Raw genomic sequence first — 12,231 nt, 5'->3', positions numbered from 1 at the left:
TCGAGGATAAATTTGACCCTAAAATATGATGTATTTAGCCAATTTTTCAAATAGAGGATAAATTTGACCCTTTTCCCTTAATTATATTTTGTTAGGTTCAATTGGTGTGAATGAAAAATGGAAGGACACAACCCTTCGAGGAAAATACATACTATTTCGAAAAAGGGGTGATTATTCTGTTAGTTGTGATTGTTCACAAAAGACATGTTATTTTGGAATGTACAGATATGACAATTCCAAAATGATACACATTTTCGATGAACCATTGCCTCCTTTTTTAAGAAAAACTTCATGGCTATATAAACCTGCATTTTTTTCAAAGGTTTAGTATGAATTTTTCTGCATAAGCAAAACCTTTCTCTTGCTTCTAAAAACTTCATATGATCATCTCCCATTGAGTGAGTTCGAAGAAAACCAAAAAATTTGAGGTACCACTACATTTAGGTTGTGAAGTCATTTTTATTCTAGGAGAAAAATTCCACAACATGGATGGATGGATGGATGGATGGATGGGTACTTAAGGGGAATTATTTCCTTAAGGATACTTTGTGAATTCGAAGGACTCGGCTTATGTTGTTTCATCTTATTTCTTAAAAAAATAACATACTTCTTTAGGAGTTCATATTGAACTTGTGTTGAAGGTGTTTTAATAAGTGTTCTTGAAAAAGTCTTGAACTTGTGTTGAAATCTAGTGTATAAACATACAGATTGTGTACCCGAAACAACAATCTTAAGGAAATAATTGAGAAAAAAATTTATTTTACTTGTTTGGTGAAATATTTTTTTCTCTAAATATTTTTTTTCATGATCTGTATAGTTTGGTTTCTGGAGATTAAAGCTTTAAGATTTCTACTCCGTTTGAAATTAACAAGTGATTTGAATAAATTAAATCTTCATCACAAGTTAAAAGTCATTCAGTTAATGATTGAAAGACATAAAAACCTCATCGTTAAACTAGAAACAAATAGTGTTTATAAGTTGCTACGAACTTGTAATAAGTATAATTTTATACTAAAGTTGACTATATTTTTGTGACAGAAAAAAATTACTACGGACGGTCATGTTGAAGGTGTGACAAGTGTGGCAGCAACAAGTGTTGCCACAACCAATCGCACAAATGCGCCACCCGCTATGGCACTAGCGAAAAAGCTCAAAATTTTTTTAGGAGTTTATTTCAAGAGGTGGCAACAAAAGATGTTTTTCTATTTAACAACCTCATGTCTTCAAAGGTTTATTTCATAAGATGCTCCAGAAGTACCCGAAGAAACTTTGGACCAGGAGCGATTCGTTGTAATAGAGGCATGGAAACATTCTGATTTCCTATGTAGGAATTACATCCTAAGCGGACTCCAAGATGACTTATACAACGTCTACAGCGTAATGAAGACATCTAAGAAATTATGGAATGCACTAGAAAAGAAATATAAGACTGAGGACGCGAGAACCAAGTTCTATGTTGCACAATTCCTTGAGTACAAAATGATCAATAGAAAGACTGTCGCTTCTCAAGTATAGGAGTTGCAATTCATCATCCACTATCTCCTTGCAGAAGGCATAAATTTAATGAATACCCTATTTAAACATGTTAAAAATATTCTTAATGTTCACATAAACTTTGTTATAGGTTTGGTTGTGAACGAGGCATTTCAAGTAGCTTCGATAATTGAGAAGTTGCCACCTTTGTGGAAGGACTTCAAGAATTACTTGAAACATAAACGAAAGGATATGATAGTCGAAGACCTCATTGTGAGGTTGCATATTGAAAAATACAATAAAGCCGCAGAGAGAAGGTCTAAAGGAAATTCTGCAATGAATGGAGCTAACATTATAGAAGACGACCCCAATAACTCAAAGAAGTGAATGAAAGTTGGACAATAAAGCAATCAACCTACGAAAAAATTCAAAGGAAAATTCTTTAATTGTAGCAGGTTGACCATAAGTCTACTAATTGTCGTGCCCCAAAGAAAGGCAAAAAGAAGGATCAAGCACATATGGCTGAATCCAAAAACGAAATGAACGATCTATGTGTCATGCTTTTGGAATATAACTTGGTGGGAAATCCTCGAGAATGGTAGATGGATTTTGGTATCACCCGCCATGTTTGTGCCAATAAAGAGTTGTTTTCTGAGTTCGCTCCAACTCAAGGAAAAGATAAGATTTACATGGAAAACTTCGCAACTGAAAAAGTTGAAGAAACAAGAAAAGTTTGCCTGAAAATGACCTCAGGAAAAGTTTTGACTCTTAAAAATGTCCTGTATGTACATGAGCTAAGGAAGAACTTGAATTTTTTATCACTTCTTGATAAAAATGGATTCAAATGTGTCTTTGTTTCTAGAAAAATTGTACTTAGGAAAGGAAAAGTGTACGTAGGAAAAGGCTACCTTACTGAGGGACTATTTAAGATAAATATAATGAATGTTGAAATCAATAAAAGTTTTGTTTCTTCTTACTTAATTGAGTCTAATAATTTGTGGCATGAACAATTAGGACATGTCAATTATAGAACTTTGCGAAAGATGATTAACTTAAAATTTTTGTCAAACTTTGAGTGCAATAAATCAACATGTCAAACGTTTATGGAATCAAAGTATGCTAAGCATCCGTATAAGTCCATTGAAAAGAATTCCAATCCCTTAGACTTAATCCACCTAACATTTGTGATATGAATTCAACACCATCTCGTGGTGGAAAAAAGTATTTTATAACTTTTATTGACGATTACTCTAGGTATTGTTATGTCTATTTGCTAAACCATAAGGATGAAGCAAAGATGCATTTAGGAAATATAAAACATAAGTTGAAAATCAGTTAGAGAAAAAGATCAAAATGATAAAAAGTGATAGGAGTGGAGAATATGAATCTCCCTTTGCGGAAATATGTTTAGAGAATGGAATTGTCCATCAAACTATGATGTCGTGTTCACCTCAATCTAATGGAATTGCAGAAAGGAAAAATCAAACCTTAAAGGAATGATAAATTCCATACTAATAAGTTTAGGTTTACCACAAAACTTATGAGAGGAAGCTATCCTTACATCTAACCGAATACTTAATAGAGTGCCTCAAAGTAAGACACTATCAATTCCATATGAAAAATGGAAAGGAAGGAAACCAAACGTGAAATATTTCAAAGTGTGGGGTGTCTAGCAAAAGTCCAAGTTCCACTGCCTAAAAGGGTAAAAATAGGACCTAAGACAGTAGACTGCGTGTTTATAGGATATGATAAAGTAGTAAAGCATGTCGGTTTTTGGTTCATAAATTCAAACATTCGGATATCAATGAAAATATGGTAATTAAGTCAAATAATGCTAAATTCTTTGAACATATTTATCCATATAAAACTAGACATGAACAGACGAGTGGGGGCCTAAACGACCTCGATATGAACCAAATGAGGATGCACATAATGATAAGAATCCAAGATGTAGTACACGTCAAAGAATGTCAACTTTGTTTGGATCAGATTTTGTAATATTTCTCTTAGAAAATTAGCCTCAAACATTTAAAGAAGCGATGTCATCTTCAGACTCATCCTTTTGAAAAGAGTTAGTCAATAGTGAGATTGATTCAATCTTAAGCAACCATACGTAGGAGTTGGTTGATCTTCCTCCAGGAAATAAGACTTTAGGTTCTAAATAGATCTTCAAAAGAAAAATGAAAGCGAATGGTACTATTGACAAATACAAGGCAAGACTTATAGTAAAAGGCTTCAAACAGAAATAAGGCTTTGATTACTTTGATACATACTCGCCAGTAACAAGGATAACGCTAATTCAGATGTTAATTTCCTTGGCGGCGATATATGGTTTTGAAATCCATCAAATGGATGTGAAAACAGCATTCCTAAATGGAGAATTCGGGGAAAAAAATTACATGGAACAACTCGAGGGTTTTGTGGTTCCTGGTAAAGAAAAGAATGTGTGCAAACTAGTTAAGTCACTCTATGGACAAAATAAGTACCTAAACAGTGGCATGCAAAGTTTGACCAAACCATGTTAGCAAACGGGTTCAAGATAAATGAATGTGATAAATGTGTTCACATTAAAGACACTCCAAATCATAAGGTCATTGTTTTTTTGTATGTGGATGATATGTTAATCACTAGTAGAGATATTTCTGACATAAATGATACAAAATGAATGCTTGAGAGCAAGCTTGTTATGAAATACTTTGTATTGTCATAGTCTCATTACATCAAAAAGGTACTTGACAAATTCAAGTATTTAAAATTTGGTATGAGAGGGCGAAGACTCGGGTAAGGACAGTGGGAGGAGATTCTGAGCATTTCTTGATCTTAACTGGGTCGCACCAGGAATCAACTCTTAGTCTGTTTCTTTTTTCTGTGGTGATGGATGCGTTGACGAGGAGCATACAAGGCGAGGTGCCTTGGTGTATGCTTTTTATGGATGATGTAGTTTTGATTGATGAGTCACAACAAGGTATTAATGATAAGCTAGAGGTTTGGTGACAAACCCTGGAGTCTAAAGATTTTTAGTTAACTAGGACCAAGACGGAGTACTTGGAGTGCAAGTTTAGTGACTCAAGACAAAAGGAGGAGGTAGTAGTGAAGTTGGATTCCCAGGCGATTTACAAGAGGGATAGTTTTAAGTATCTTGGGTCTATGATTCAGGGGAATGGAGAGATAGATGAGGATGTCTATATCACCATATTGGGGCAGGTTGGATGAAATAGAGGCTCGCTTCGGGAATTTTATACAATAAGAAGGTGCCCCATAAGCTAAAAGGTAGATTCTATAGCGTTGTCGTCTGGCTGGCTACGTTATATGGAAAGAAGTGTTGGCCGGTTAAGAATTCTCATATCCAAAAGTTGAAGGTGGCGGCAATAAGGATGTTGCATTGGATGTGTTGTTTTATAAAGGCTGACAGGATTAGGAATGAGAGTATTCGGGAGAAGGTGGGAGTGGAGTCGGTGGAGGATAAAATGCGGGAAGTTAGGTTGAGATGATTTGGCCATGTGATAAGGAGAGGCACGGATGCCCCAGTTCGTAGGTGTGAAAGGTTGGCCTTGGACGGTTTCAAGTGGGGTAAGGGTAGACCGAAAAAATACTGGAGGGAAGTAATTAAATATGACATGGAGCAGTTACAGCTGACTGAGGACATGACCCACGATAGGAAGGTATGGAGTAAAAATATTAGGATAGAGGGCTAAGGTGTGTGGTTGAGTCGTAGGCAGTAGGTAGAAGGGATTTGGTGTCCTTGTTTGGCAGTGGTCAATATTTTTTGTGGATGTCATACCTATGTTATTTTATCATGTTCCATGCATTTGATGTTTTTTCTATATATACTGTCATTTGTCTTGAGCCTGGGGTTTATCGAAAACAGCCTCTCTACTTCTTTTGAGGTAGTGGTATGGACTGCATACACTCTACCCTTCCCAGACCCTAAGATATGGGAATATACTGGGTTTTTTATTCTTGTTATTGTTGCAAGAGACTCTATTGGATGTGAGCTTCGCACTTCTAAAGAATTAAGGTGGAAGTGACTCATAATTGGAGTACGCAAGAGTATTAGAATGTTTAATATATATCATGAATTGTACACAGCCAGACATAACATGTGCTATTAGTAAGTTGAGTCGGTATACGAGTAATCCCAATAAAACTCAATAGATGGCAATGAAAAGAGTTTTGGGTATCTTAAATAGACTCAAAACTATTTTTTGCATTATCGTACATATCCAGTCGTACTTGAAGGATATAGTAATGCAAATTGGATCACTGGATCGAATAAACTAAAATCCATGAGTGGATACGTATTTACTATAGGTGGACAAGCAGTCTCTTGAAAATTATCCAAACAGACATGTATTGCTCTCTCTACGATGGAATCAGAATTTATCGCATTAGATAAAGCCGGTGAAAAAGCAGAATGGCTTCGAAACTTCTTGGAATATATTCCTTATTGGCCCAAACCATTGGCACCAATATGTATGCACTGTGATAGTCAAGAGGCAATAGGTATGTACTATGATAAATCTTGTCACCTAAGATAAAAACATAATATTGTTAGAGAACTTCTCTCTAGTGGAATTATCACTGTTGACTATGTGAAGTCAAAGGATAATGTGTCAGATCTACTTATTAAAGGCCTATCTAGAGAGAGAGTTGACAGAACATCCAAAGAAATGGATTTATGGCCTCAGAAAAGTCAGCATGGCGGTAACTGTACCTAGCAGATTGGAGATCCCAATAGCTAGGTTCAAGAAGATCAAACAAAGTTTTGTCTGACAGGTTCAACATTGTCAATATACCTAACTCATTCTCATAATGTAGAGAATATTTAGTAAATAAGGATAAGACTTATGGTGTGAAGTCTTTTAATGATTATCTATATTTGGCAGATTTGACCAAATAGTTTAATCTATAGGATTGAATGTTTAGAAATCACATATGTGGAGGCGAACTGGAAGCCGCTTCAAGGAGAATGTTAGTAAAGGTCTATTCTCAAAGCTCTGATGAAATCGGGACGTATTTATGGCTGAAACAAACAAAATCGTGAGAATCATAAACGGTAAAAGGCTGGTTGTGTGACATGTATTATCTAGGTGTACATAAAAGCTCGGCGGTTCAAAGATATCAAATCTACCGATTGACCGAGTGCATTCAATGCATGTTCACTACGGAAACTTCAAAGGGAAACCCACTTATCCATATGTAATCAGTCTTTGCTTAATGATCACTTACTTGTCCGTAAAGTTTTACAAAGAGTAGTCATTCCCCATTCATGTGGGGGATTGTTGGGTTCAATTGGTGTGAATTGAAAATGGAGGGACACAATCATTTGAGGAAAAGACACACTGTTTCGAAAAAGGGGTGATTATTTTGTCAGTTGTGATTGTTCAAAAAAGACATGTTGTTTCGTAATGGACAGACATGACTATTCTGAAATGATACACCTTTTCGATGAACCATTGCCTCCAAGAGGTACTTCATGGCTATATAAACTTGCTTTTTTTTTTCACAGGTTTAGTATGAATTTTTCTGCATAAGCAAAACCTTTCTCTTGCTTCTAAAAACTCCGTGTGATCATCTCCCGTTGAATGAGTTCGAAGAAAACCAGAAAGTTTGAGGTACCACTACATTATGGTTGTGAAACCATTTTATCCTGGGAGAAAAATTTTGCAACCTCGGGTACTTGAGGGGAATTATTTCCTTAAGGACACTTCGTGAATTTGAAGGGCTTGACTTATTTTGTTTCATCTTATTCCTTAAAAAAAAAAAAAAATACACTTCTTTGATAGTTTATATTGAACTTGTGTTGAAAACTTCATACGTGTTCTTGAAAAAGTCTTAAAACTTGTGTTGAAGTTTAATGTATAAAAACATATAGATTGTGTACCCGAAACAACATGTTTTGCATTCTTCACCTCAATCTCTGGAAAAATATATGATTCTCAAAGGAATCTAATGGTTCTCAATATTTCATTGTTTTTTCTTCTCCACAATGTTTGCAAATTTTTGGAGATGTGAACCTCGTCAAATTCAGGTGATTTAATTAATCAAATCATTTTTAGTTCATCCTCATCCTTGTTTCAAAAATTCAGCTCATTGTAAAGGTGATAATAGCAAAGGAAATGGGAATATTAAAACAGAAATGCGCTGCATTCATATCATGAAACATCCTATGAGAATGCATCTACGCTGCTTGGTCTTTCCAAAATGCTGCAGAATCCTGTGGGATCCTCCAAAAATGCATTACTTTTGTAGCCAGCATATACCTGACAGTATTTATTAACAGTCCGAGCAACATATGAGAGCATAGTACAGAAAACTAGGGTGCATTTAAGGATATTCATATTATTCTTGCACTTGTTTTTGCCTAATGAGAGAAAAGCAGATTAAAATAAGATGGTCAAAGTTCCCATCTTATTGAATTTGAAAAACAACAAAGCATTTCAAGGCATTAGCTTATGCTCTCCTAAGTATATAATATGCCATTGTCAATTACAAACTCAAGTTGTGTAAATTCAGACAAAGTAGATTAGGGGAAGTTTTCAGATCTTACCTTAGGTTCTTAACTTTTTGGGTTGACTGGATTATGCATAAACCAAGTCAACGGAATACTACAGAGAGAAACAAAGTATAGCCGTCCTCACCCGTCTCATGTATAAAAAAAAGATAGAACATCAACTTTGTTTAGATTTTAAAACATCTGATGTAGGACCTCAATAAATAAAACAGTGATGCTTCTTGACTTTTTCAAAAATCAAAATTGGACAACCTGTTGAATTTAGTTGCTCATTTCTTGTCTTTGATTCATATTTTTTTGCGAGTGTCGGCCAAGATTATCTGTTGGCCCCTGGTTCCATTTGTATATATGAAATTCATCATCAATTTCATTTCTGCACTTCATTATATTGCCTAATCACTATGAAAATATGGCACCTGCCACAGCTTTCTTTCTTCACCGTGTTGGTGGTGTTTCTGATTAGTTCTAACAGTTCTACAGTTTATGGCCATTGTTTGGGCGATCAAAAGGCATTGCTACTTAAACTCAAGAATGACCTTACATTCGATTCTTCTATGTCAGCTAAACTGGTCAGATGGGATCAAAACACTGACTGTTGTCAGTGGCCAGGTGTAAGTTGTGATCGGGAAGGTCATGTACTTGTTCTGGAACTGGACAACGAAACAATTTCAAGTGGCGTTGATAGTACAACCAGTCTATTCGATCTTCAGTATCTTGAGAAGCTGAATTTGGCTTATAATCGCTTGGACGCTGTTCAAATACCAACAGAAATTTATAAGATCAAAACTTAAATGTACCTGAATTTGTCATATGCTGGTTTTGACGGGCAGATTCCAATGGAATTATCAACATTAACACAACTAGTCTCTCTTGACCTGTCTTATAATTATTTCTTAAAGCTTGAGAGGCCAGATCTGAAAACACTGGTCGGGAACCTATTAAATCTTGGAGAACTTTATCTTGATGACGTAAATCTTAACTTGAATGGAAGTGAGTGGTCCTGAGCTTTGTCTTCGTCTCTGCCTCAGTTGAGAACGTTAAGCATGACACATTGCGGCATTTCAGGTCCTCTTGATCCCGCCCTTCTAAATCTCAGTTTCCTAGGAGTGCTTCGTCTTGATCATAATAACATGTCCGTTATTGATCTTGAATTTCTTGCAAATTTTACGAAATTGACTACCCTCAGTCTCCTGAGCTGCAACTTGCACGGTTCATTTCCTACTAAAATCATTCAGGTACAAACTCTTCAGGAGCTTGATTTATATGAAACCCTTATTAGCACTTTACCTGAATTTCCACAGAGACGTGCATTAAGGGAGGTAGTGCTTAGCCACACGGGATTCACCGGTTCTCTGCCGGATTCAATTGCTAACATCCTGAATTTGACCCGTCTTGATTTAAGAAGTTGCAATTTCAGTTGACATATTCCATTAAGAATGGGAAATCTCACAGACCTAGTTCATCTAGACTTGTCATTCAATGGCTTTACTGGTCCAATTCCATTCTTTCATAAGGCAAAGAAGCTCAATTATACTAACCTTTCTAATAATAATGGTCCACTTTCTTCTGCGCAAACTCAATTAGCAGTTCTCCTTTCCCTTCTGTCATTGTAGTGTTCAGAACAGCCATTTAAGTGGAGAAGTTCATGAATTTTCGGATGCATCCTCCTCCGTTCTTGATACACTTGATTTGAGCAATAATCATCTGAATGGATCCATTCCATGGTCTATATTCAAACTTAAAAGGCTTTCCCAACTCTCACTTTCTTCCAACTCCTTCAGTGGAACCATTAATATTGAAGCAATCAAAGGACTTCCTAGGCTAACCACCCTCGACCTTTCTTACAACAACTTGAGAATTGAAAGTGATTCAACCTCATTTCCCTTTCCAGTTCAGATGAGCAACCTGAGGTTGGCTTCATGCCAGTTGCAAAAGTTTCCAGATCTCAAAAACCAATCATTGTTATTTGATTTAGACCTTTCAGACAACAAAACTGAAGGAGAAATACCCAGCTGGGTCTGGACAGTCGGATATCTGAACCTTTCTCACAATCTTTTGAAGTCCCTAGAAGAACCTTACCATATGTCTAGATCAAGGGCAATCCACCCTTTCTACCAGCTGATACAAATCGCTTTGCAAAATGGACAAGTAGTATTACTTACTTTTCACTTGCCAATAATAAACTTACAGGATCAATACCCCCTTCCATATGCAATCTAGATGAGCTTCAATTTCTTGATATGTCAAACAACTCCATAAACAACAAAATACCTCCATGTCTATTCCAAAATGTTGACCGCCTTGTAGTATTGAATTTGGGGAGAAACAAACTAAGTGGCATCATTCCTGATACATTTCCTCCGAATTGCAATTTGTGAACTTTAGACCTCCACAACAATATCTTAGAAGGTAAGTTTCCAGGATCCCTGGAAGGATGTGCATCTCTGGAGGTTTTGGATATTGGAAATAACAAGATTAGAAATGCATTCCCATGCATGTTGAAGAAATTTTCCAATTTGTATGTACTAGTCTTGAGGTCGAACAAGTTCCATGGGAATCTCCAGTGTCCTATTGTATAACAGACCTGGTCATGGCTTCAAATTTTGGATCTTGCTTACAATAATTTCAGCGGAACTCTGCTACCACAATACTTCTTGAACTTGGAAGGCATGGTTCGAAGTAGCAGCAATCCAGAGCCAGTGCACCAGTACTTAAATGTTTAATATAGCAACATATACTATCAAGTTAGAGTGACTTTAAATTTTAAAGGTCTTTTTGATGGAAATTGTTAAAATTTTTGTAGCTTTTACATCCATTGATTTCTCTTGCAACAACTTTCAAGGGGATATACCTGAGACATTGGGAAATCTCAAACCTCTTTACCATCTAAACTTCTCACACAATGCTCTGACGGGAAGACTACCAAAATCCCTTGGAAAGTTGACCCAGCTTGAATCCTTGGATGTCTCAGTTAACCAGCTAAGTGAGAGAATTCCCGACGAGCTTGCAAGTCTCACATTCCTTTCTTTCTTGAACCTATCTTTTAATCAACTTTCTGGTAGGATTCCAAGAGGCAACCAGCTTCAAACATTCTCAGCAGAATCCTTTGAAGGGAACACAGGGCTGTGCGATTTTCCTTTAAAGAAAACATGCAGTGAGACCAACGCAACTGGATCATCACAATTCCCTAGCAGACATTCTGAACATGAAACAGTTGACGAGAAATATGTAAGTTTTGCCTTGGGATCTTCAGCGGCTTTTGGCATCATAACCTGGCTGCTTTTGCATAGCCGAAAATACAATGAGCTCATTGATAGACTTCTTTTCAGAATTTTGGGTCCGCGGGAAAAGAGTAGCAGGGATAAAAACCAGAGGAGGTCTAGGTATTGAGGTTTCTTGTAGAACAAAAGGCCAGTAAAGCTGCTGCAATATGACTATAAGCTTTAAAGTTTAATGTTTTACATTTTGCTTTATAGGCGTGTGGTTAGCGTTTGAATGAGTGTTTTATTTTGGTTTTCTTAGACAGCTGGTTAGAAAGAACAGTGGATTTATAACACTTGCTGAATATTTTTCTATTCAAAGGATAAGGGATAATCTTGGGATTAATTTTAGGATGAGCTTATCCCATGTTTGGTTGGGAAAAAATGCATGGGATAACTTATCCCAGGATTGTAGTGTTATGTTTTATCCCACCATGAGGATAATCCTGGGATAATTAATCCGGAGATAACTTGTTTCCCAAGCAAACCACCCCCAAGTAGCTCCTCTAATTAAAAATCACTGATAATCTATGTTATTTTACAACTATTCAGGTATGGTATCACGTGGATACAGAAAATTTTTTGGTTTCCGCAACAGATTAGCCTAACATTTTATCATAGATTTGGAACTTCAAGCAGTCGAAGTTCCTTGGTGCAATAATATTAATATTACTTATAAGCAACACCGCAAAAGAAGCAGCTGCTACATTTTAACCTGAACACAGTGGTTGTACATAGAGATGAATTGATGACACGAAAAATGCCTAATTCTTTTGAAATAAACACATATTCGCCACTGGTGCCGTCCATTTTCTATAGTTTTTGTTAGGGAATGTGAAGTTTTGGTGATGGACATGTGAATGAAACATGTTGTGCAAGTTGTTCCACACAAGTGATGAAAGAGAAGTTATTGGTTCTTACATATTGAAGTAAATGCAAAGCTAACAATGCATTAAGACAAAAGTGGATAAGTAAGGAAGCTCA

General features: G+C 36.3%; 1 protein-coding gene and 1 pseudogene across 1 annotated transcript; both read left to right on the top strand.

The window, feature by feature from the left end:
- The first annotated feature begins 7,994 nt into the window (after nucleotides 1-7,994).
- LOC107844841 lies at nucleotides 7,995-11,574 on the top strand (annotated as a pseudogene).
- Nucleotides 8,779-9,408, top strand: LOC124887813 (receptor-like protein 7). The gene is made up of 2 exons (XM_047397730.1): nucleotides 8,779-8,977; nucleotides 9,053-9,408. The coding sequence occupies exons 1-2, from the start codon at nucleotides 8,779-8,781 to the stop codon at nucleotides 9,406-9,408; spliced, it is 555 nt and encodes a 184-aa protein (XP_047253686.1).
- Nucleotides 11,575-12,231: the final 657 nt, after the last annotated feature.

The sequence above is a fragment of the Capsicum annuum genome, chromosome 10 (assembly GCF_002878395.1).
Source record: "Capsicum annuum cultivar UCD-10X-F1 chromosome 10, UCD10Xv1.1, whole genome shotgun sequence".
NCBI lineage: Eukaryota > Viridiplantae > Streptophyta > Magnoliopsida > Solanales > Solanaceae > Capsicum > Capsicum annuum.
This window is presented reverse-complemented; position numbering and strand designations above follow the sequence as displayed.